The 26,303-nt window shown below is 39.3% G+C and overlaps 3 protein-coding genes across 5 annotated transcripts in view; 1 reads left to right on the top strand and 2 right to left on the bottom strand.

Moving 5' to 3' along the window:
* Window positions 1–26,303, top strand: part of LOC118415350 (S-adenosylmethionine sensor upstream of mTORC1-like) — a 37,639-nt gene that overhangs the window by 6,152 nt on the left and 5,184 nt on the right. For 2 of the 3 annotated variants that reach the window (XM_035819890.1, XM_035819892.1), the window contains exon 2: window positions 25,766–26,060. In XM_035819890.1, coding sequence (XP_035675783.1) covers window positions 25,766–26,060 — 295 coding nt within the window. Of the gene's footprint in view, window positions 1–22,058; window positions 22,392–25,765; window positions 26,061–26,303 lie in introns of those variants that run through there. The other variant, XM_035819891.1, reaches the window with a different exon arrangement.
* On the bottom strand, window positions 863–7,152 carry LOC118415351. Its single transcript, XM_035819894.1, has 3 exons — window positions 6,987–7,152; window positions 5,429–6,740; window positions 863–3,211 (listed from the first exon to the last, which is right to left on the bottom strand). Exon 3 carries the CDS (start codon window positions 3,208–3,210, stop codon window positions 2,182–2,184), a length of 1,029 nt encoding a protein of 342 aa, XP_035675787.1. The 5' UTR covers window position 3,211; window positions 5,429–6,740; window positions 6,987–7,152; the 3' UTR covers window positions 863–2,181.
* Window positions 7,506–14,636, bottom strand: LOC118415349. Its single transcript, XM_035819889.1, has one exon. It carries the CDS (start codon window positions 14,442–14,444, stop codon window positions 8,343–8,345), a length of 6,102 nt encoding a protein of 2,033 aa, XP_035675782.1. The 5' UTR covers window positions 14,445–14,636; the 3' UTR covers window positions 7,506–8,342.

Here is a 26,303-nt window from a genome sequence, read left to right on the forward strand (position 1 = left end):
TTATTTTGCCCTCTCGCTCCATATTTTTTATGAAAAAATCCGTGAACCAAGAAATTAAATTGGTGTGGCCTAATGTCTATGTCATTATTGACATACACTTTGACTATAGAGAAATAAGGGAACAGCTACAGTGCTATAGCAGTAGCAGTAATACAGATGTATTTGATTAAACTGTTTGTTTTAAAGTCATATTTAGTTTAAATGTATAACGTTATGTCAATAAATACTCAGTATCTCATTGGAAGCTGAATGCCTTGTCATTTATTGCTTGTGGTGAAATGTACCCTTTTGGCTATAGGGGCCACCTGTTCATAGCCTAGGGGCTAAATTTGTGGGGTGGGAGGCAGTTGCATGTGGAAAATTGCTTATTACTCGAAATGTCAGGGGATCTTCGTGTAAGAAACTTCAACCAAATTGTATCCCTCTTTGATATATGTAAAATACACTGACTTATATTTAATCTAATTGATTTCAAATGGGAAGATTCCAAGCTAGCCCGATGGAGTGAGTTTGCGGCTCATAATCCCTGATGTAATGAATCAAAATATCAATAATTTTGCGTTCCGAAAAGAAATGTTTCTTTCAACATACCACAATGGAACTGCATTTACATTTTGAAAGTCAGTACAATTTTATCAATTGCGAAGGCCAGCTTTTTTGGAAAGTTCTGCAGATGTCATCCATAAAATTTACTTGATGTGGTCTAAGTACAGAATCAGGTTTTAACTGTTTGGAAGATAACTGATACAAAACTGTAGATACGGGTGGATTTTTAAATTACACAGGAATAGCTACATTTGTATTAGGCAAAAAATGTGAAAGATGATTTCTTTGGTAAAGGCAATGAGCAAACATACAAGAGTGGTGTTATCAGTTTTATTACTAAAATGAGTAAGAAAAAAATGAACCTAAGTGTATAGGTTCTACATCATATCAACTTTTGTGATAAACTGTAGTTACCAAAATATTGAACTCATGTTTACAGGTTGTACATTCTATTAACTTGTGATAATCTGTAGTTACTAAAATGAGTCACAAAATAATGAACTTATGTCTAACAAAATATTGAACCTATGTCTACAGGTTGTACTTCTTCCCGGAGCGCCCACACCTTCTGGAGAATCTTAGAATGTAGTTTTTTTGCATGAGTTCTGAGGTAGGGAGGGGGGCGCTCGCTTCATGTGCAGGTTTGTTCCTGCCAAGTTTCTGTACATTTCTATCCTGTGAAGTATTGATTAATAATTAACAAAGTAGTTCAAAATATTGTGAAAAGTGCAGTAAGCTCGAAAACTCACATGTCAAGTGCCATGTTTCGACCCGGAGCGCCCACACCTTCTGGAGAATCTTAGAATGCAGTTTTTGGCACAAGTTCTGAGGTAGGGAGGGGGGCGCTCGCTACATGTACAGGTTTGTTCCTGCCAAGTTTCTGTACATTTCTATCCTGTGAAGTATTGATTAATAATTAACAAAGTAGTTCAAAATATCGTGAAAACTGCAGTAAACTCGAAAACTCGGATGTCAAGTGCCATGTTTCGACCCGGAGCGCCCACACCTTCTGGAGAATCTTAGAATGCAGTTTTTGGCACAAGTTCTGAGGTAGGGAGGGGGGCGCTCGCTACATGTACAGGTTTGTTCCTGCCAAGTTTGTGTACATTTCTATCTTGTGAAGTTTTGATTAAAATCAACAAAGTAGCTCAAAATATTGTGAAGACTATAGTAACTTCGAAAACTCTGATGTCAAGTGCTATGTTTCGACCCGGAGCGCCCACACCTTCTGGAGAATCTTAGAATGTAGTTTTTGGCACAAGTTCTGAGGTAGGGAGGGGGGCGCTCGCTACATGTATGTGCTTGTTGCCACCGAGTTTTCGTCTGTTCCTATCTGGTGAAGTACTTGAATAATAATTTACAAAGTAGTTCAAAAGAGTTATCAAAATGAGTAACAAAATAGCGAACCTATCGAACAGGTTCTACATCGTATTAACTTTTTTACAACAAGCTGTAGAATTACCAAAACCAGTAACAAAAGTATTCTGTTTAGAATTTTGTCTCAGAACCTTTGACTTCAAAACTTCATCTCAGTTTAGTTATATTCTAAATACAAATATATTCAATGGCATTTTCTTTGTATAAGAATTCTCTTTAAAACACAAAAAGGTATAGAAATGTCATGGCAGAGATGTTCTAAGAGCTGAGATATGTTAGTTCAAAAGGTTGGATATTTGAGCAAATTCTAGTTGTTGGGTTTATAATAAAGGTTACATCATGTTCACCCATCTCCAATATCTTTTCTGTGAGTTCGTCATCAGAGAGTGTGAATGGATCTGAGGTGATCAATGTTGCTATTGTATCAGAGAAACATGTGATGAACATTCTTTGCTGGTTCTGTCCAATAGGATCAATGTGTAACTTTACTGTAAGATCTTGATGACACTTTTTGGTTAGTTGTGACATGTGACAGTTCTGACATTTTGTAACTTTGCTGGCTGTGTTCACAAGTTTTTTGCGACAATTAGTGCACTTAAGGTGCCTTGATACAATTTCCATTGATGCAATATTTCCTTTGATGCAATACTTATTCACGTCTTGAGTCGGTTCATCTGAGATGTCCAGTGGCTCTATTTCTTCAAAGGTTGTCTCAGCAGTAGTGTTGATGTATTTGTCACCTTCAAAGGACTTCACACGTACTTTTAGGTGATAGCTGTGGCCAAGCTTGAGTGAGTGTGGCTCCCAAGCTACTAATCGTATGGATCCAGTATTATCGGTAGCCATACATTCTGATTTTATCATTTCCTTGGTTCCACGTGTGATGGTTTCACTTTTTTGTTTGCTTGTTACTTTGATCTCAACATAGACTTCTTGGTTGTTTGTAATCTTCTGCAGATCAGAAATCTGAGAAAGCTTTGTTTCGATGTTTGTACGTTCAAAGTCAACTGTTTCATCGATGACTTCACTCTTGTCTTTGAAGACAATATCACTCATGGGATGCTTTGACACTTCATATTTGGAGATTTTGCAGCTTTTACCTTCATGTGTTGACATGAGTTTGCGTTTTTCTGGTGAAAAGCATATTACTTTTTTTACATCATTTGCCAGCTGGATATCGAATTTGAAAAACTTTGTTCGTGGTGATCTTCCTTCAGTCAGTGCTGATACATTATGTACGTAGCCGGATATTGGTGGTGGTGGCGGTGGTGGAGGTGGTGTAGACATGCTGAAAATATAAAGACCTGTTGTAAGTTAATGCAAACATATGTTGTTGATTGCAGGAATATGTATAGGAATATGTAAAAACAATGAGGTTTTTATTATCATACAGAAACAAAAACATGGTAGTGAGAGTTAGCCTGGGTACCATCCGGAAAGTAGTTTGCTTCGGCATTTATTATATACTATATACAGTCGCTTCTAGCTGTGACATTTATTATACACTATATACAGTCACTTCACTGTGTTTCAATCAGGGAACGCGGACCATCTTAACGTCTGGAATCGTCCAAATTTTGGAAGCGCGCGCTGATTGGTCCTCACACATGAGCGAATTATGGAATGGGTTCTCAAGCGCTCGTTTGAACAGGCGTTCCAAGACTGGAAAATCATCAACATGGCCAACGAAGAAGCGGACGGTCGGGCCCGCTCGATGGATGAAGCAATTTCGTCCGTTCTTACCAAGGTCGAAGGGATTTCAGAGCTTAAACACGAACAGAGAGATGTGTTGAAAGCTTTCGTTGGCGGGTAGGACGTTTTGGCCTTGTTACCAACCGGCTTCGGAAAGAGTCTCATTTATCAACTCGTGCCGGGCGTGTGGAAGAAGGTGTCGGAGACGTCGACGGAGTGGCGTGGTGTGGACAAACCGATTGTAATTGTTGTCAGCCCGTTGCCGATCTAAGGTTTACACTACATAAATGGCACAAATCAGTTAAACACGGCGGTGACATGGTAAGAAAAAACCCGCTGAAGACACTACAACAAAGTCAAGACACTTGAAGTGGTAAATGATTGCTGTATTTGAAGAGGTGTTAGAACACCTGTTTGAACGAGCGCTCTAGAACTCATTCCTTGATTCCCTCATTAACTGGCGTCACCACCAAATGGTTTGAATGCGCACGTCTCCAGACGGATAGCAGAAGCGAACATAGGAGTGAACTAGTATCCGGATGGTACCCAGGCTAAGTGAGAGTTGCATTTGAAATCAAATATATTTTGTGCTATAATGCTCTTTTGTATCTGGAGCACATTGAGGTGGGAGTGCTTGTTACTGCACCACTAGTAGATTTCTGGTGAGGACATGCTTTCCAAGTCCATTCTGTGACATGGAAAATAGCAAAATTCTAATTGATCTGGTGACAAGCGAGGGATGAATATTTCACAACTATTGTCTATTGATTACAAAGGAATTTTTTGTTGAGCTTCCTTTTAATAGTTTGTTAGTTATTTGGATTAGAAAAAAGTAGAACGTTATATATGATAATGCAGTTTAGTCGTATTCTTACGTTATAAGTTTTAGAACTGCACACTATGATGTCTTTACGTACAATTTTTGAAATACAACTACAAGATATTATGAAGAATGCATAATGTGCTCATTTAGCTAAAGAATTGTCTGCAATGTAGAAGTTTTACTTGCAAGTTCTTGCCTGAGGGCTAATTGCACCGTGGAACATACAGAATATATAGTAGTAAGCATACGGAAAATGAAAGACTTTGCTATAGTTAACTATGGTTACAAGTAGAAACAAGTGGCTATTACCACTGGCTAATTTGTTTTCTTTTTACAAATGAGTTGCGAATACCAAAATTAAAACCAAATTGCCAGATGTGTAATGTTTCACCAATAATCTTAAACTATCAGTATCACTGTAATATATTTTAGTAAATGCACAGAAATACATGTAGCAGCAATAGATATCAAGGAGGTTATTATGTATAAAACTTCACAATTTTTTTGGGGGGGTCATAAGAAGGAAAGCTTTATGTAAAGCAACATTTCAATCATACATATACGACCGTATAACAGTGACGAATAGTGAAAAATTATTGAAAAAAGAAAATACACCTAGGGTTCGAACCAGAGTCCATGAGTTAAAAGTCTCTTCGCCAATTCAGTAACCAGTGTGTTAATACAACTGGAGTGACAGAGCGTGACAATATCAGACTTTTGACTGTTGCAGGTCCATTTTTTCAAAAATCTGAAGGCGTAAGATATGTCTAGTCTCTTCACCTTTTGGTCATCAAAGTTAACTTTTTAAATTGATATGAATAGAACTGATGTTTGTGTAAAACTCCCTTAGGGTGCCTGCTTGGTGTGAGTTTGTCATTTACATGATAGGCAGGGGACTGGGAAAAATAACTAGGATAGTTGAGACCTGAAAATGGTCATAAAGGACCCCAAAATGGTGACAATGACATATGTTGGATATTATGTGCTTACCTTAAGTGTGTTCAGGACAGGTGGTTCTGGAGAACTGAAAGGCTGTATTCGGTTGAACTTGACAACTGGAGCACCCACACCATCTGGAGAATCTTAGAATGTAGTTTTTGGCACGAGTTCTGAGATAGGGAGGGGCGCTCACAACCTGTATGTGCTTGTTCTCACCGAGTTACAGAGTAGTTCAAGTTGTCCTGAAGACTGCAGTAATTTCGAAAACTGTGCTGGTAGTACCTTATTTTCTTCCGGAGCGCCCACACCTTCTGGAGAATCTTAGAATGTAGTTTTTGGCACGAGTTCTGAGGTAGGGAGGGGCGCTCACAACCTGTACGTGCTTGTTCTCACCGAGTTACAGAGTAGTTCAAATTGTCCTGAAGACTGTAGTAATTTCGAAAACTATGCTGGCAGTGCCGTATTTCCTCCCGGAGCGCCAACCCCTTCTGGAGAATCTTAGAATGTAGTTTTGGTACGAGTTCTGAAGTGGGGAGGGGGCGCTCGGTACATGTATGTGCTTGTTCCCGCTGAGTTTTTGTCCGTTTCTATCCGGTGAAAATTTCACGAATTATTGTTGATACAAAGTACTTCAAATTGTCCTGAAGACTGTAGTAATTTCGAAAACTATGCTGGCAGTGCCGTATTTCCTCCCGGAGCGCCAACCCCTTCTGGAGAATCTTAGAATGTAGTTTTGGTACGAGTTCTGAAGTGGGGAGGGGGCGCTCGGTACATGTATGTGCTTGTTCCCGCTGAGTTTTTGTCCGTTTCTATCCGGTGAAAATTTCACGAATTATTGTTGATACAAAGTACTTCAAATTGTCCTGAAGACTGTAGTAATTTCGAAAACTATGCTGGCAGTGCCGTATTTCCTCCCGGAACGCCCACACCTTCTGGAGAATCTTAGAATGTAGTTTCTGGTGCGAGTTCTGAGGTAGGGAGGGGGCGTTCACTTTTCGTAGTACATGTACGTACTTGTTTCTGCCGAGTTTCTGTCCACAATCTCGTGAAGTTGTCGATTAATAATTAAGAAAGTAGTTCAAAATATCGTCAATAATATACTAAGTTCGAAAACATTGATGTCCAGCGCCTTACTCCCCCCGGAGCGCCCACACCTTCTGGAGAATCTTAGAATGTAATTTTCTGGTGCAGTGCTGAGTGGTGGGTGGGGCGCTCACTATCTGTAGAAGCCAGCCATCGCTGAATTTTCTTCGAAACTGAAAGTTATCTGGTGTAATCCTTGGATTTACAAAGTTCCACTTTGTCTATAATATCGGAATCCGATTTGAGAACAGTCGATGTATAGTCTTTCCTGGTTTTTGTTCTGAAAAATAACAGAAAAATGAAGAAATTTTTACTTTGTTAGAGACCCGGTCGTGTATCTGCTCAATCTGCCATCTTTTTCAATGTCGCTTTTGTTACTAAAATCCTTGAACTTTTAACGGTAAATTTGACATACAATCGCGGTCGTAGCATCATTATTACATTGTTTACCGAATTATCCTTTTCGTATATACTTATATTTGCTAAAATTTTGTATCCTCGAAAAGACAGAAGCAAATATTAGTACCTTTTCAAAGTTGACAACTATCTCTTCTTGTCCTGTTGTCTCCTTTCTTCAAGTGGCATGGTGTGATTGTGACGTCATATTTTCGCACATCCGGGATCTCGGGGTGACAGCTGAAGTTGAGTTGGAGGTGAAAGGTCACCATTACAGACATGCGAAGATGGCTTGCAAAAGTAAGTGTAAGAAGCCTTTTTGTTGGGAAATGTTGGCATTTTGGGGTCGGAAATTAGAGGTAGGGGATCTGGCTATTTTATTTCGTGAGAAAAATAGGCTTTCTACCATGTTTGGAGTGTTTTAGACAGTCTAAAGTATGTATAGTTTGGGTGTTATCAGGGAGGTCAAAGGTCACCAGCGTTTCTTATTCTGTTTGTGGGGGCGCATTGCGCCGAACCGAATGTTTTCAAAATCGCCATATGCACTCTTTAGAAGTCAGACTTGCCTGCTAATGTGAGATTTTCACCAACTAAACCTTAGGTAGTTGACTTTTGACATACTTTTTCCTACATCTTATGCATGCAACAGGTGCCTGGCAGCCAGTGGAGGTCTGTACTCTGGACGAATCACGAAAGCGAAACTTGCGATGTTGCGAAACTAATGGGAGGAATGATTGCAGATTCAAGTTGCAAGTTCAGGCACCTGATTGGAATCTTTCTTTTATATTGTAATGACTTACATCAAAGAAGTGTAATTAATACTCTTGGAGAGTACAGAAATATGTTTGAAATATTTTTTGTTTTCCCTTACAGCTGTAGTACAAATTGAAAAACTTAATATGTTTCGTATGGCTGTTGTAGTCCTGTTTATGTGTGTGAAACGTCATTGATCTCCAAGCAGATGTGAAGGAGACCATGTTTAATATGTTCAAGGAGGTTGAAAAGAGGAAGATATGCTGTATATATGGAGGTTCTGAATAGGTTCAATTTTGTGTAACATATTTTGCTTGCTGAAGTAAAGATGTGCGGTGGTTGAATTCAAGGGACCCTGCAATTGTATAAGTACAGCAAGGAGAGTTTGGTACAGTGACATGAGAATAAAATTTGTATGTATTGCAAATTGTTACATTCTGAGGCAGATTGTTCTATTTTAATAGTGAGCAAGGGTGTTTGTTGGAATTTCTGAGAGGTGCTATGTGCGGTTTGCAGTAGCTGCATAGTTAGGTCTTTATATATTTAGTGGTGTGAGGTAAACAGTAATGTATTATTATGTACTTTTTGATTCTACATTTTGATTGTTGTTGTTCTTGAAGAAGAAAGTTTTTGTGAGTCTTTTGTTTTCTTTGAACACAGAATTTCTCAACTTTTGGGGTGGGGGGATGAGATTGTTTCATTGTAGTTTGTATTCGTAGATTGTTATGTAACTTTAAGTATCTTTTGATTGCTGAGGTTGTTTATTCTGTTCAACACTTTCAGTTAGTCTGGTCATTTCTTTTATAACAGATTGAAAGACAGAGATTCTCTTTGGTTCAAAAGCTAGAAGTGCTAATCCTTCAAGTGAAGTAACCCTGCTGAGTGCAACGTATGTTTGACCAGGGGAGAACACTTTATGTCCAATGTCAAGTACTGCTTTTGTCAAAGACAAACCCTGTACTTTGTGCACTGTTGACCCGTACGAAAGTTGGAGCGGATACTGTGTTCGAGTAAACACTGTGCTGTAATGTGCAAAAAATCTTGCTGTGATTGGTGAAATAAGAATAGCATTGTTTTTGGAAGGGTCCTGTATTGTTTGGCCAACCTTGGGGTTATCAAACTTGACATAAACTCCAGTAATTACTTGTTCATTTACATTTGACTGTTCATTTGTGGCAGAGCTTTGAAATAAAAACTCTTCAACTGTGCCTTGTGCACCATTTACAAGTCCGTCTTCACTTAATATGTTTCTTAAGAGCATAACACGGCATCCTTGGGCAAGATGAAGGTTCTTTTCAAGACCAGCTGTTTCACTTGTGTTTGCTGATATGAGATCGTCTGCAGGGATGCTTTTTGTATTTACAGGACCATCAATCATTTCATCATTTGCTTTTAGTATATGTACCTGTGTGTTTGTTTGAAGGTGCAGTCTTTCAAGTTCCTCTTTATTATATTCTGCAGCTTGCTTCCTTGTTGGAAAGATATGAAGTGCTGATGAAAATGGAGACTGCTCAATGTCTGATTTTGTCATGAGACGACTTTCGAGAAGTTTGATATCTGCACTGCTGGGGAGGCCAAGACGGACTCTGTTTAGCAGCTCTGTGTACTGTTTGTCATTTTCTTGTCTGTGATTGATTGTAAGGAATAATGGCTTAAAAAATGATCTCCATAAGTGAGGGAATGGTTCTTGATGATTTTGTGAGTCTTCAAATATGAATTTTCCAAACACAGGTTTCAGCTGGAAGAAGTCGCCAAACACAATGATATTCAAGTTCCCAAAGTAGCTGTGTTGGTCTGCTGTAGTGTCTTTGATCTCTGATAGGCGGAGGTGAATGTGTTCTAGTCTGTCATTGCTTATCATACTGATTTCATCTATGAAAATTGTATGAATGTTGTTGAACTTGCGACGAAGTTGTGACAGTTTTTCAGCACCGAGGGGTAGGTATTTTGTTTTCCCTCTTTGGGTATGGTCAACTGGTAGTGACAAAGCTGAATGTACTGTAGAGCCTCCTATGTTGAAGGCGGCGACACCTGTTGGTGCAGTGAGAATGACAGGAGATGTTGGGTGGTTTGATATTCTGATCAAGTATTCATTGAGGACTTTTATAAGAAAACTCTTGCCACAACCAGCTCCTGATGTTACAAGGAGCCGTAAAGGCTGAGGTTTGGGATTACCTTGGTTAGCATGATGTTTTTGCAGTTCTGTAAAATGCTCTTTGATTGTGTTAAAGACCTGTTGTTGGTCATGTGACATGTTAGTAAGTGCTTGGTAGAATGCATCATCTGTCATTGTGTTGGAAGTCAGAGTATTCCATGCCAGTGAATCATCATGTACTATAGTAAGATTTTCAGATATGTTGTCAACATCGTGTGCTGTAGTAGTTTGGGTAGCAGCTGTTGCTTGATGTGCATTTTGTGATGTCCAATGTGGATCAAGATAAAGGTCAGCAGTGTCAAAGTCATGGTAAGTTTGTAGCTGCTGATGAGTCACATTGGGTGCAAGAGTATCGGCAATAGATGAAAGATCATTTGACAGCAGGCGCACTTGCATGATGGCTTGTTCTATTTCTGATGTGAAATGCACATGTTGTGCAATGCTATAGTCAAATAGATTCTTTTTTGCAATGAAAGCATCTTGGGCAGAAGTGTAGCCATGTAATATGTCATTTTCATCCCTCCAAGGGCAGTATAGATATAACAGACCATAAAAATAGTCATCTCCATTTCCAGAGCTCAGTCTTGTGCCTCTAACACATGCATATTTGCTGCGTTTCTTTATCCATTTGTCACATTCCTGCAACTTGAAACTTTCACAAGAACTAGATGGTTCAGTTGAGATCATTGAGTAGGATGCTGCAAATGTGTATAATGACATTTTGTCCCATATCTCACCATGTGGTCTCATTGCATAATACTGTGCAGTGCCTTTTATGAAAATGTCTGTTGATGCGTTATCAAGTTGAGCAAGTTCATCTCTGGGTTTGAGCAGGCGCATTCTACTCTCTGGTGGTCTGGTGTTTATTGAGAGAGTTTGTCTTGATGATCTTATGAGTGGCAGGTTTGCAAGTCTGTATCCAACTTCTTGTGCACTGACCAAACGATGACTAAGTACTGTGTTCCCAATTTGGGCCAAACGTTGTCTTTTTGTACTCTGAGGTGGAAGAGTAGACAGAGCAGTTGAAATGGCTCTTCGAAGATTTTCAGGCTCAGCTTTTGAGATGTACATGCACGCATAATAAGCAGCACCATACTTGGAACCAACCATTTGTATGTCCATATTAGATTGCATGTGCATGAGCAATGTAGGGTTGAATGCATTTATCCAGATATCTCGCTGTGCTCGCTTTGTGACATAAAACTGTGCACTTCTGTTTGGATCAACATCCAGTCTGAGTCTTGTTGTGTCTGAAACTTCTCGAGGAAAGTAAAATCGGCAGTTTACTCGTCTCTTTTTACACGTACTGGTGTGATGATGAGTCTGGTATTTGGACACTAGTTGATACAGCAGAGAGTTTTGGTCATCTGGTAGTTGTGTGGAAATATACTTGTCAATGAATGCAGGTGCGCTTTGTCTTCCTTCTATAGTATCAAGGTCGGGGGCATTTTCAACCCAGAACATACAGTGCAAATGCGGCGAACCTCGTAACTGGAACTCAACACGAATCCAGTGGTCAGTTATCACACCAATAGGATGGTTATGGCTGTTCAGTATGAAACGTAGAACTGCATCAGTGCGTCGGTTAAAGTGTATGGCACACATGACAGGGTCTGATCTCATCAGGTTCCATTTTACTTGCTGAGGTAATACTTTAGCTTGTTCATAGGTAAGATCTGGATTGAGGGTCATGAATAATTCTGGCCAGTTCAAATCATTAGCAGACATAGTTACAAACCAGGTTGGTGGACCAATAGTATTTATTTTTGCTAGTAAGTTTAGTAGTTGGTCTTTGAAATAACCTGCTGTTCCACGGATGTTCTTCATAAAAGTATATGATGTACTTTGAACATCTTCATTGATTTGCTGATGGAAATCGCCTGCTGTTACTGGCTGTGCCAAGGACTGTGAGGTTACATTTCCCTGTTTCTGTATTCTACATACAATAGATATTTGATTGTACAGTTTCTTTATTTCATATGAGTTTAAGGCAAAGAAGAGCCATGGGATGTTTTTCCTCCAGCGGTCGTTAATATTTAGCAAACGTGATTGGAAGTACTGCAAGTCTGTTAGTGATACATCACGTGTCTGTTTGAAGCCATTTTTACCATATGGATATAGCTGTGGAAAACAGTGTTCCTCAAGATCAGTCTCTTTAAAGATACTTTGTGGTGTTGATGTTTCACGAGGTAGCGATATTGCTGGTACATTGTCAATTGTACCCTGTAGCAGAGATTGTAAATCTATGTCTGGATTGATGTAATTACAAGGAAAAGAAGAGAGTTCTTGGACATCAGAAGGTACACTTGATAAATCTGTTTCATCATGGTCTGTGGCCACTGGGTTGAATTCACTTGAATGTTCTGCCCAGTCTGCAAAAGTAGCTATGTTGACATGTGAGTAGAGATGATTGTGCTCAATTAGCCATGTAAGTGCTTCATGCATTTTGGAAAAGCGTACAATGTGTTGCGGATCTGTACTTTGAATTTGAGTTTTATCTGTCTGGGAAGGATGCACTATTACCAGTCCAGCTGTATCTTGGCTGCGTGGTAATAGTTGACAAGAAGTTTCAATGTTGGTAGGAAAACTTATGGCTTGTCCTTGTTCACCATATTGTCCACCTGGTAAGACGATCAGCTTAATAAATGTATATTTTAGACTAACAAGTCTTGTTTCCATTCTAGTCAGCTGTTTTAGGCATAATGGGATATCTCCTGGGTCCATATTATTACTCCAAGCATTAGGTATAGGTTTCTGTTTATCAAGAAAAGTTGAGCATTTTGAACAGAGAAAGTATTGACCAGAATTATCACTTTGATTCACTATTGTGTCAGCAATAGTGTTGTTGCTGCAATTTTGAACTTGATCATGAAATAAAAGTTTTTTACAGATTATACAGTAGTACTTAGGTTGTTGCTGTATATAACAATGAAATGCAGGATACTCTGATTTGTATTGTTCACTGGTATAGTCAGTGAAGGTTGTGCTATGTTCTTTAACATATTTCTTGGCAGTTGCACGTCTTTGATAGTCACAACACTTTCTCAGTCGCTGATGTCTTTCATCAGGAGTTTCGTGTAATGTTTTAGCTTTTCGGTTTAATCTTTGCTTTTCAATTCTTTGCATCTTTTGGTCATGTGTTTCGGCTTGTTTCTTGCTTGTTTTACTCAATTGGTCTTTTTGAAGTCTTTTTTTATGTTGCTCATCTGTCTCTTGTTGCCTCTTGCTTCTTTTTCTCAATTGGTCTTGTTCAAGTGTTTGCTTATGTTGCTCATTTGTCAGTTGTTGCCTCTTGCTTCTTTTTCTCAATCGGTCTTGTTCAAGTGTTTGCTTATGTTGCTCATTTGTCAGTTGTTGCCTCTTGCTTCTTTTTCTCAATCGGTCTTGTTCAAGTGTTTGCTTATGTTGCTCATTTGTCAGTTGTTGCCTCTTGCTTCTTTTTCTCAATCGGTCTTGTTCAAGTGTTTGCTTATGTTGCTCATTTGTCAGTTGTTGCCTCTTGCTTCTTTTTCTCAATCGGTCTTGTTCAAGTGTTTGCTTATGTTGCTCATTTGTCAGTTGTTGCCTCTTGCTTCTTTTTCTCAATCGGTCTTGTTCAAGTGTTTGCTTATGTTGCTCATTTGTCAGTTGTTGCCTCTTGCTTCTTTTTCTCAATCGTTCTTTCTCAAGTCTTTGTGCCTTTTGATCATTTGTCTCGTTTTGTTTGTTAGCTTTGTTTGTCTCCCTTTTCTTCTTTAATCTTTCTGCTTTTTCCATGCTAGATTCGTTTTCTATTCTTCTTTTGTATTGCGCCCTTCGCTTGGCAGCTTTGTTTGTTGTATAGTCATTGTTGTTGTTATTGTTTGTTTGTGTTCTAGGAATGTGTTGTAGCATTCCTTTTGCTCTTGGCAAAGTCATTTTCTCAATATCATCACATGATTGTATTCCAGCTGTGGAGTTGGCACTTTGTTCTTGAGGGGAACTAACCAAAGGGCTTATTATGGATGAATTGCTGCAACTCATAGGATCACAGAGTACATCAGTAGGGTTTGTTGAACAGCCTACACTTTTTATTTCTGCAGGTACAAGTTCAAAATTGCATGCTATCTTTTCATTCTGAAAAAGTTGTTGTAAGAATATACATAGGTCACTGATTGATACATGCATACTTAAAGTGCATAAGCCGTCAATATCTGGTAATGCTGTATGCTGGTTTCTGGCATGTGAATCAAAGACAAAATACTTGTTATGTGTGCAAAGTAAAGCTACAGTTGAACCTGACATTTCTGATGCTGCTATAAAGAAACAGGTGTCAGATATATCAAATGCTTCTGTCAGGGCATTTTGTAATGTATAGTAAGGATACTCCGCTTCTGTGGTAAAGATGTCACCTGTGTAGGATTGTTTGATGGATATGTGTGCAGTATCAAAATTGTTGTTAACTTGTAAATATTCTGGTAGATCATCAACTGATAAATACTCAACACCCGTAGGTAGTGATGACTTTATGGACATGTAAAGTTCATCACCTTTGAATAGAATAATGTCAAGATCTGTACTGTTCCATGTTGTTACCTGTTTGCAGATATTGTGATAAACAATAGCAATCAAACAATTTGACGTGCATTGTCTACCTCTACTTGCATCGTTGAAAACTGTATCACCTTGATGGTAGTTTGCTGATAATGTTAGTTCAGACATTATGGAAAAATGCAGGAACTGTTGTTACTTTGGTCACTATAGTTTGATCAAGTTTGAGTACCAAATCTTCTGAGTTCATGTTTGCAGCGCTGGCATGGTTTGGTCAAGCGTGGGTGCCAAGTCTGCAACGTTGGCAGCTCTGGCACAGTTTAGTCAAGCGTGGGTGCCAAGTCTGCAACGTTGGCAGCTCTGGCACAGTTTGGTCAAGCGTGGGTGCCAAGTCTGCAACGTTGGCAGCTCTGGCACAGTTTGGTCAAGCGTGGGTGCCAAGTCTGCAACGTTGGCAGCTCTGGCACAGTTTGGTCAAGCGTGGGTGCCAAGTCTGCAATGTTGGCAGCTCTGGCACAGTTTGGTCAAGCGTGGGTGCCAAGTCTGCAATGTTGGCAGCTCTGGCACAGTTTGGTCAAGCGTGGGTGCCAAGTCTGCAACGTTGGCAGCTCTGGCACAGTTTGGTCAAGCGTGGGTGCCAAGTCTGCAATGTTGGCAGCTCTGGCACAGTTTGGTCAAGCGTGGGTGCCAAGTCTGCAACGTTGGCAGCTCTGGCACAGTTTGGTCAAGTGCTAGGTTATATAACTGTTTAGTAAGGTAGTGGTTCTCACAGAGTATATTTTACTTGAACTGTATAATAACACAACTGTATGAATGATGTTAACTTTATTCGGATTGTTTCGCTGTTAAGAACGGCTCTGTTACAGTACAACAGGGTTTTATCAAAGTGCACTGTAATAATCAAATTTATCAGTAGATGTGTCCTGAATTTCTGAAAGAACAAACAAAGTATTGTCACCATAAACAACATAAAATATTAACATGGCATATACAGTAATGGAAATATTTTTTTAATGGCAAGATCATGTGAAAGGTAAATATTTTAAACTAAAACAGGTCTGTGGTATGTTTAATGGAACGTTTCGCTTCTTTTAGTAACGCAATTATGCTTTTACTTGACGGAGTCGTGACGTCACGCGTCAGACTCACTCCGTCGAGCTCGGTCAGAATCTTCCCTTTCGAAATTATAAATTAAATGTGGGTAATTCTATTTTCAACGCATCCGAGGGCTACTATTTTGCTGAAAGAAGTTTGTTACACGAAAATAGCCTGAAATTTCTTAGAGTAAGAAATTTCCGAATACGCCCCCCTCCCACACCATGTCAAATGCGGCGCACGCATCTTACACAATTCTAGATTTTGTAGCGGTGATTTTCCATAAAACAAAGTAAATGACATGTCAAACTGTTCTCTACAATGTCTGTTTTATTATAACCAAACAGCGAACATGTTAGTTTATAAATTGTACACAATGTTACGAAGAAATCCTCACCGTTCACATCCGTCTCTGCAAATTCCTGCTTATAAGCCATGCATAAACCAAGCAGCACATTCATGGTAGGCCGATACGTATGTCATAACGTTTACATACCGTCGAATCTGCAGGGTAGAATATCTCGCTAGCACGGTATGGCATGGTCGACCCGGACGGACGGACGGACGGACAGACGGACAGCAATCTAATATCAGTCTGATTGCCTTTCGCCGCCGAAGGGCGGCGAAAGACAAAAAATTCGGGACCGAGAAAAAGCGGTCGAAATGGCCAGGTGGTCGCTGAGAAGAGGTGGTCGCTCGGGCAGGTTTGACTGTATATACCCTTGAATCATCCCAGTCCCAGCTGAAGTGTGTTTGAGATAAAGGCTCATTTAATGACAATTCATTGAATTTTACTTTAGGTATTTGTCACTTGTCAAGTTGTCAGCTGAGTGATAGGTCAGACGTGTTCCATAAAGTATAGCCTGCCTGATACTGTAAATGCAGACATTTTCGCGGTGGTTTTATGTTAATGGTTTTCTCGAGGTAGTCTTACAACAAACATTTTTCCATTACAGTATGTCACTACAGTGTATGGCACTGCCACAAACTAAAAATCATTGCGAACACTCCACTTTCCCGCTAACACGAAATTGAATTCCAGTGAACTTAAATGCATTCACAGTATCCAGTAGGAAGCATGTCTTAGGCCCAATCTACACACAGTTTTACCGATATCTGTGGAGATGTCGGGAGGGATCTAGAATGTAGGGGGCCGGACACCCATGGCACTTGCAGTCATAAACACATAGCGCGATTTTCCACATGGCGTTATGTGCTAATGAGCCTTCCCAAAGTCGGGAAGCATCTACACGCGCGCGAAGCTGTCGGGGACCCCTGCTAAGCTATTGGTAAAGTATCGTACGAATGGTCCGGACCTTTCGGGAGAAATTTTCCCGATATCGTAATGGCGATATAGTAGTTCCATCTAGACGATGAAAAAAAGCTGTCGTTGATATCGTAATGGCGATATAGTAATTCCATCTAGACGATGACAAAAAGCTGTCGGCGAGAGGTTGTAGGCTCGCCGATATTGGGAAAAACTGTGTGTAGATCGTGCCTAAAGCTCTGTTCCCAGAAAAGTTTCGGTGCCCTGCTCTTCAATTCCTGTTTGAATGAACGATAGATATGGAAACCTGACAAGAGGATATCCTTTAACACTTTACCCCTTCAACAAGACCTTATTGTTTACAACTATATGTGTGAATAAGTGAAAAAGTCCACTTCAACAAGACCTTATTGTTTACGGTTGTACGTGTGAATAGGTGTAAAAGCCTAGTCCGGAATCGGTAAATCCTTCAATGCAACAGGTGAACAGGGGTTTCTTTTGTTGGAAGTACCTGTATATGGGGTCTTTAAAGTATCAGCTTTCAAGGTGGGCAAATAGGGTGACACCAGAAACCTTAAAAGTTAAACAAGAGAGTCTTGTATAACTGTAGGTCAATTGTTTCAGAGAGAAATTCAAGTTTGCCTTTGTCAGCATTTCTTATTGTATAAAACTGGAGAAGTAGAAAAAAAATTATAATAGTATATAGTGAATCTTAAAGATTTTGTCACAACTATTTAACTAAAATTTAGGTCTGGGGAAATATTTTAGAACAGATCTGGCAATAGACATGATTGATAGCAGGAATTTTTCCAAGTATTCTTTACTATGACAAGATGAGTTCTCTGAATAGCTTTCTTTTGAGCTGCAAGGTGACAGATGGTAAGGCAGATGATATGACAAACTGACAAAAGGATGTCTGAAGGTACAAAGTTAATTATTAAGCTTTGATCAGAGGTTTATGTGGGGATCATACTGTGAACTTTGAAATGTTCCTGGTGATTAATTTTTGCAACAACATCTCTACTGTGAATTTACGACATCAGTAATATGGTTTTCCACAGTACATGTTACAACTGTACTACTGAATTTTTTTAAGCACGACCTTAAAAACCAGCAAGAATAAATGAATTTACAGTATTGACATGACAGGGCTCGAAATTCATTTTTGGGATTAGGTGCACTGGTGCACCCAGCTTAAAAAATTGGGTGCACCAAAAAAATTTTGGGTTCACCACTTAAATTTAAGTAGAATGTCGAAAAAACCTAATAACAAAACTTAGTTACAAGCTATCAAATTCTTTAACAAGTAACATGACAGACATTTTTATTATCTTTCTAACACTTAGATGTCAAGAATATGATGTATACTAGTATACTTGATATCTTTTCATACATAAACCTAAGAAAATATTTGGGTGCACTCTGTGCACCCACTGAAAAAAATTGGGTGCACAGTTCCAATTTTAGGTGCACCTGGGTGCACATGCACCCAGTATTTCGAGCCCTGCATTACAATGGGATCAAACCAAAGGTGTGGCAGTGACAGTGGCACCTGTCAATATACCTACCAACCACTTTTTGCCTAACCAGGCCAGTCACTCATCTTTACATAAGGATATCTGGACTTCCTGTGACATTTTGGATTTTTTTACAGCATGACTCAACATTTTCTACTGTTCAAACTTTGAAAGTTTGAAAGAACTCAGCATATGACTCAACATTTTCTTAGGACAGATACTCCACCCCAAAAGGCAGCAAGCGTAGGATGCTCTTTTGCCCACCAACAAGGTGGTCTTGTGGTTAGCGATGTTGACTTCTTGGTACTGGCCATGGGTTCGAATCTCTGGCACAGGGCTCTAGCCAGCTCGACATTTTTTTCCGTCAGCCAATTCCTGTTGTCGCGAAAACACTATTCCAGGAGTTAGAGAGACTGAACTGAGACCTTGAAAAACGGGTTTTAATGAGATTATCGAATTACGGAAAAACGGACGCTGAGCCCTGCTCTGGCAGGCCCCTATGCCTTGCCCTCCATGAAGGCACTTGTTTAAAACGCCTTGTCTGATCCAATTAAAAGTAACCCAAAGGGTGGGTCTCCTGTTTCCCTATAAACCAATTAATTATCATCTCATTATCACTTGCCCAGTAATCTGGACTGTCTACAAAAGGAAACACCTAATGATGTGATTATCACAGGTACTTAACACCATCGTGAAAGCACCCCACATCTCTGCCCACATCTATTGTATGTATTCTGTATAGCCTCTACCAGGCTCCCAAGGTCGCTGGAAAATAGTAGAAATTGGCCAAAATAGACTGAAAACACACCAGAGGAGTTGGTTGGCCGAGGAGTAGTCTATTTAGTATTTGTCCAATTTCTACTATTTTCCAGCGACCTTGGGAGCCTGGTAGTGGCTAATTCTGTATGCTCTGAAAAAAGTCTGTCAGTATGTAATTGTAAAGGCCCCTTCCCAGCAAAGTTTGTGGAAACATCTAACTCAGAGGAAACTAAAAATTTTTTTAAAAGTGGATATTTGCGAAACAGGAGAAAAAGAGATCTGGTTTGATCGGAAAACAGCTTACCTGACAAGTGTGTGAGTTCTAATTCTAAAGGACACTTTTTAGCAGAATTATGACAGCACTACACTCTCAGGCAATGTTGAATTTCGGCCTGCAACCCTCTAGCAATTAACAAATTTGGCCAATGGTTGTGGTGTCAGTGTGATGTTAGTTGTAAGGTTTGACAAACTTGCCCCTCACAGTGATTGACCTTATTATCATCTAATTGTCGCCATCCTAATAATCCGAATCATTTTGACCTGGTGAGAGTCTGACCATGAACTTTTGACCGGTCCTTTACCCAGTTTTATTCCCTTATAAAAATCAGGTCAGGGTTAGGGTGCCTATGTGGTGTGTACACTGACTGTACCAGAATGTGAACATGTGATTGATCATTGACTCTTTGATATTTACCAAATTGGTATCACGTTTTTTGCCTTCCGCTTCCAGAAATATCCCAAATTTTAACAGTATACTTTTTGCAGTGGAAGTCCAAGGTCAAATTCTTTAAATGCCTTTACATTGAAGTTTAACAGTAAACTACTGTACATCATTTTAAAAGTTTCCAGGGAATTGATTTTGCTGTAGAAGGGAACAGGAGATATTTACTGTGTTTTAAATTAATGATTGAAACAATTTTTACAGTGGAAGATAGACTACATGATAAATAGACTACATGATTATGTTGTAATGAGTTCATAATATGAAATCACTGAAAGAGGGAACATATAGAAACCCCCTGTGTATGTTTCACAATCTACAGTAGGAATGTTATGTTCTTGCTTTATAAATTGTAACAAACTGACCACACACTGGACTTTTGAAGAGCTTCATACTTTATTGTCTTCCCTCCAGGACTCTTAGCACCAGAGTAAACTAACGGGACTAGTCTACTTCTAAAGTACTTTAAGTAGTCATGATAAGTGATCACATGGTTTGCAGTGGGTTCATAACAAGGATGAAAGAGCTGCAGTGTTGACCATCTATTGCCCAATATGTCTATTCCCTTTTAAGATTTAGGTCAGATTGTTATTCAGATGGGTACACGTGGTGTGGGTGTGTGCTCCGAACTTCCACACAGTATCCGAATTTAGACATGTGATTCATGCCTTGATATTTTGCGAATCAGTAGCACATTTTCGGCCATCCCTCCCTGGTGATATTCATTCCTAGCCTGGATGCCCGATCTCATTGATATCTATTGTTTATCAGGGGGCCTGTGGTAGCATTTCCTTGAGGACATGTTGGTGTTGGTCCGTGCAGGTCCTGGATACAGTCTGGCAGTGGCCAGGCTTATCTATTGGTGAAAAGCATAGAAATCCAATCCTCTAAGTCTGATCCACTTTGGATTAGGGTTTACCATGGTTGAGAGACCTGTACATGTAATTGCCTTGTTTTCTAATCTAATTTGGGATTATTAGGAAGGTGATAACTAAATGATAATTAGGTTATCTACAAGAACCCCAGGGTGCAAGTTTATTGTTAGTTTATCTTCCCTTTTATTTTGCCAATTGGAACAGGAAGTGGTTGAAATGGAGATTATGATGGAAAGATGAGCTTGTTTTATCATCTCATAATTTTTGAAGACATTATTCTCATCAAATGCTGTGCATAATATAATAAGGGAAATTTGGCCATTTTTTAAGGATCTCGGGCCATACCAGTTTATGTCTTTATGTCCTTATTTCTCTGGCATGTGGAAGTATGAATAAAAGCAAAATGTGAAGTTGAAAGAAAGGAAAGCTAAAAGGGAAATTTGACAAACAGTATGAACCAAAGTGCAGGCTTTCCCAGGTGTTTTTTTTTCTTTTTTCATGTTGACTGTCTTTGTTCAGCACTTTCCTTTAAAATATGACAAAAAGGAAGTAAATCAGTGCTGTTAAGCCTAAACTTTACACTGTAGCAGGCCCCAAGAAGTGTACGTGCAGTTTCGCTGCACCCAAGGTTATCGCACGAACTTTGGAATCAAGCTCATTGAAGGAAAGGACGTAGGCCATGTAGTAAGTAGGGCATTTAATCAGAGATTGGAGTAGCCGTGCGTAACGACATGTAGGCACGCTGTTGCTTGGTTATTTATTAGCTCGATATCGTTACATATTCTATTTATAAACTTAAAGTAAGGTCAGAGATACATCAATGAAGGTTTGACATCCAGGTAATAAGATAATCAAAATCCAAGTCAGGTGGTTGAGTTCTGCAATAACTATTTGGCAAAAGCTCAGAGATTTTTTCTGGGATTTTTAGTATGTACAACACTGGAATTTGAAAATGTAATTACATGAAATTTTCAACGTTTTGCTCCAACATTCATTCATGAACTTTTTTTTAAAGGCTGGAAACAACCATGTTCAAGATTTCTCTAAATCTAGTAATGTGGGTCTAGCTCAGTTTACAATGAATAAAAAATGTTTCCCCCTCTTTTTGCATGTCATCAAATTCCCAGAAAGGTTCCAACAAAAGAAAATCCCCTTTTCACACCTGAAAGTGGGATGATGCAAACAGGAACTGCTTTTACATGAGCTCACACAAGTAAAATCACACCACTACTGGGGGCATGTTAGGGGGCGGGGCTTGGGTGATGCAATGCCTGACCAAGTTGTTTTTCAGCCAGGACTAGTCCATTTTGTACGGGGTGCTCAGGACATGAAAACCTTTTTTCTCCTAGTTCACAAGACAAAATGTATATATCGATTACAAACAATTATGATCTCTTGATGTTTTTTGCTTGTTGGTATGTTTCTTATACTGTAAATGTGTAATATTCATTTGTTGCCACATAAAGTGTTTAGAAAAACCCTTGGTTCCCCATAGGAATGGTACAGTCTGCATCATTTGAATATCGGCCCAGTCTTGGCTAGGGGTTGCATCACACCACAGTGGCTGATTGATGGCATGTAGGACAGAGGTGTAGGTTGTTTTTCTCAACCGCTGGTCACACGCTCATCCTTCCACTGCCAAGTAGTCCTTTGTACCAGCCTGGGCCATTTTCTGGGAGAGGAAAAAATTGTTGTGCAAGCAGCCCTTGTGGTCTTACATTTGTGAACAGAGGGGAGGCTTGTTCGTAAGCGCAGTCATGGGTTCGTTCTCGGTCTGCATCCACTTTGACCGTCAGCAATTCCCTGAGATACAGGCGGGCATGAAGTCTTGTCGGAGCGAGTATCAACAATATGAACTTCAGTGGCCGCTAGAAGATATAGATGGTAAGGGCTACAGTTGGTTGTTTTGTGTAGGTGTATTATGCTGTACGACTGTATTTCTTTTAAATTTTTAATTGTTTTTTATGGCAGTTGCAAATGAATGGGATTGGGCCTTTATTCTATTGTTAACGTCAGTTCTTTTGAACTTCATTGACGGCAACTTCGTTTCAATGCACAAAGTGTTCCTGGGACTCAGTGTCGAGCAAAAATTTGATTTAGTTTGAATGGAAAAAAGGATTTTTATACATCATTAGATCATAATAAAACATAAAGACTGGTATTTTACAGGCTTCAGTTGAGGCTGCCTTATTTTAGATGATGATATTCAGGTGGTTTATGTCTTTGGTGTTTAGGAGGTTAAAGAGAAGATATTAAAGGAAAATGTCAGAATAAGGTATTGCATCCCTGTGCTAGTACACAACCTTTCTATGGCTTCTTTTTGGTCCTTAGTAATAGGTTGACCACCTGTATGTAGAGATCACTCTGGATTTAAATGTCTTGAAAAGTCACTGTAGTCAGGTTTTACTATATTTCCTGTTGAAAGTCAAACAGTTTGGTTCAAGCATTTCCTGTGAAACATACTTCATTATTTGGTTGAAGGTTATTATTTTTTGTGAATAAGGTCATGACTGGGCAAGTTAGACGTGTTCTGGTCAGTGCTGGTCTGGTGGCCCAGATATTCTGACATGACATTTCAGTTTAGTTTTCAGTTCACTTTATCGTCAGAAAAGTGACGCTAGTCAGGATCTCTACTGTACAAGTTCCTGTATATAGTATATAGTAGTAAGGTCATGACTAGGTCGGTTGTACATGAAATGGTCAGTAGTGTGCTGGACGTTCAGTACGTGAACTAGCCACAGTACGTGAATCGGTCAGTGTGTCCAATGGTCGATACAATATAACTTTATTGCACAACAATTGTACGAGGTACAAAGTATGGCATCTACATAACTACAGTGCTATAACTTAACTTAGGGCTTATCTAACTAATACAGGAGTTGTAGTATGGGATAAGTTTCTTACAATCATTGGAGGCTTTTACAATCATTTGGGGAATTTCTAATGTCAAAACCTTCTTTGATATATTTTCCTATATCTGCCATGCAGGGATTGTCACATGTCATTATGTATCTGAATTTGCACTTCAGGTCCATTTGGATAAATCCTTGTGTACAAAATGACAGCCTTCTGTATAGAGAATTGCGTATATCGGAATATTTGGGACATACAACCATAAAGTGATATTCGTCTTCGATTAGCTCTGGACAGAATGGACAAACCCTCTGGTCAATAGGGATTTTTTGGAATCTTCCAGTTTCTACATTTAATTTGTGACAGCCAATTCTGACATGTGCACTGGTCAACCAGCTATTGAGCTAAGGTCATGCCTTCTGTCAATAACTGATTAGGGGTGGGCAGGACGTGGGATGGTCACCCCGCTTTCCATATATGGAGGTGTTTTTCCCAGCAAGCCTCAGACTTGAAGGGTTGTTTTCGCTCACCGACAGCACATGTTTTAAACATTAGATTAAAGATCCCTCCTGTACAGAACCATTCAGTCTTTACAATGTTGATTGTAGAAATGGTATTTTCCAATAGAAATAAGTTTTAGACATGATTGTTTGTGGTGCAGTTGCCTCAATTTTTCTCAGCTTACTAAGTTTTTGCCATCAGATTTTAGATGAGATACCGTGGAAAGAAAGGCTTGGAGAATACTGTAGATAAAATCTTAGCAGATAACATTTTGGCAGATTGACTTACCTTCTACAGAAAGCCATTCTGACTTAAGAAAAATTTGGAGCGGAACATGTAGTCTTACAATTACAGCTTAATCAATTTTCGCTTAATTACAATAAAAAGTTACTTGTTTTTTTTTGGTGATATTATAGATCTGCGCCTGCAGAATAAAAATTGTTCCAAAAAATTTTAACCCCCGAAGCTATTTTAAACTTGACTTATTTTATCCTTTTTTTGCATTAGTTCCAAAAACTGTTTAAAAATCTATAAAAAAACTAAGGAACAAATTTAAAAAAAGTCTACAAGTCTGGAACAGTATAAATCTACACAAAAAAAGATTTTTGTGTTCTGTAGCTTCTGTTGCACATGTCTATTGTCAGGTTACATTGTTGTAGAGCAGCTCCTTGTCAGTGGAAAAGTACATCAAAATGATGTCAAGCGTTAAGAATGCTGACAGCTGCTAAGGGCAATGAACTCCAAACATGACCTGTGTCATTGTCGACAGTAATAATGCTATGGAAAATTACTGTTAATATCATAAGCATAACTGGAAAGGTTTATGAAGACAAATTTGTCTATATATTCATTTTCTTTAGATGCTGACCCAGACATAGTTTTTATAATAATAATACATGGAAAATTACTATCAATGGAAAGGTTTCTGAGGACAAGTTTGTCTGACATTCATTTCACTTCGGACACTGATCGAGACAATGACCGTATTTGTTTCCTGTTCCCAATGGCTTTCAGAAATACTGGAGCCTGGTTACAGAAATGGATGTAAGTTGGAAACTGATTCAAATTTGCTGGGTTGTTCACCTTCAAAAAATGTCAACACCTCCAAATTTGAATATGTCGTATCCGAAATTGGTATTATTGAAATGTCATAGATCATGTGTTCTTGAATATTCTGTTACAAAGTCAAAGGTTCTGATGTTATGTTGTATATTATTCAGTATATATCATGCTTATGACAGGAGCAGTAACGCAACTCCACTGTTTAGCTATCTGGGTCAAATTCCACAAAGTTCGATGTCTACTGTTGGACCCAGCTCACACATGTTGTAAGGGATTGCATTCGTAATTTCGGGATCTTGAAGTAAAGCCTGACCCTGTGTATAAGGGAGCTTCAGGTATAACTTATGTAAGCTTCAGCTTTAAACCCTTGCCTTATAGTTAAGAACCCAGAACACTTATCAAGAAGAGGAGGTGACCCGATGTGCTTGTCTAAAACGATCTGTAGCAAATTGCCCTTCTAAACTTGGCATCAACTTTGGTAGATCATATTTCCCTTGTTTCTGCATCAATTTCTATGCATTATATATCAATAGATAAAAATTAAATAAAATAAAAAATAAAAAATTATTTCCTTTTCAATGGAATCAAATTCTAGCCTGACTATCATCCTCCGTAGTGACCACTGGCTCACGACTTTCGCTTGCTAATCCGTGGTTAGCAAGCGAAAGTTGTGAGCCAGCTGTCACTACGGGGGATGATACTCAGGCTAATCAAATTCATTATCATTGTAAACTCTTGGAACGAGCACCAGGCCTGCTTACGTGAGTGGGTCACACAAAAATTTGCCTAAATTTTCTATACTTGGTATTATCATTAACCGTATGTCTATGTTCCCGTCCCAGTTGGAGACTTTGACAAGATCTGGCAGGAGCATTGTGAAGACGAGCAATCCCTGAGCGAGTACGCCTGCGCCATGAGACTCCTGGCCGTGGACCACTGGAAGAAGACGACGCCCAGCGACCACGATCGCATCGAGTGGTGCAGACGGACGTGCTACGAGTTCTTCCGCGGCGGCGGGCTGTCCAAGTGTCTGGAGAAGGACGACAGGAGGAGGCAGCACGCGCTAGGGGGCGCTGCTAACGGGGACAGCTGCGAAACGGAGAGGAAAAGGATGAAAACGGCAGACTACAACACAATGTAAGTAAAACCTTCTTTGCTCTTGTACTCGTGTCTTTGTGAATCTTGAAATGTTCACTGTGTTTTTTGTAGTTTCATTGGCTTCCAGTTGTAACTAGGGAATTTTTCGTACATCCCGTTAAAATTTTATCTTCTGTTAATGATGCGTAGACCTCTTCAAGTTATTGTAGATTGCTCCAGAATCTTTTTTTTCTTCTTAAAACCACCTGCCAAGAAAAGCAGTGTATAAGTTATGAAAAGGCA

Source organism: Branchiostoma floridae, chromosome 5, assembly GCF_000003815.2.
Source record: "Branchiostoma floridae strain S238N-H82 chromosome 5, Bfl_VNyyK, whole genome shotgun sequence".
Lineage (NCBI taxonomy): Eukaryota > Metazoa > Chordata > Leptocardii > Amphioxiformes > Branchiostomatidae > Branchiostoma > Branchiostoma floridae.

Coding starts and splice junctions, on each gene's coding strand:
- LOC118415349 (XM_035819889.1), bottom strand. CDS start 14,444: ATGTCTGAACTAACATTATCAGCAAACTACCATCAAGGTGATACAGTT.
- LOC118415351 (XM_035819894.1), bottom strand. CDS start 3,210: ATGTCTACACCACCTCCACCACCGCCACCACCACCAATATCCGGCTAC.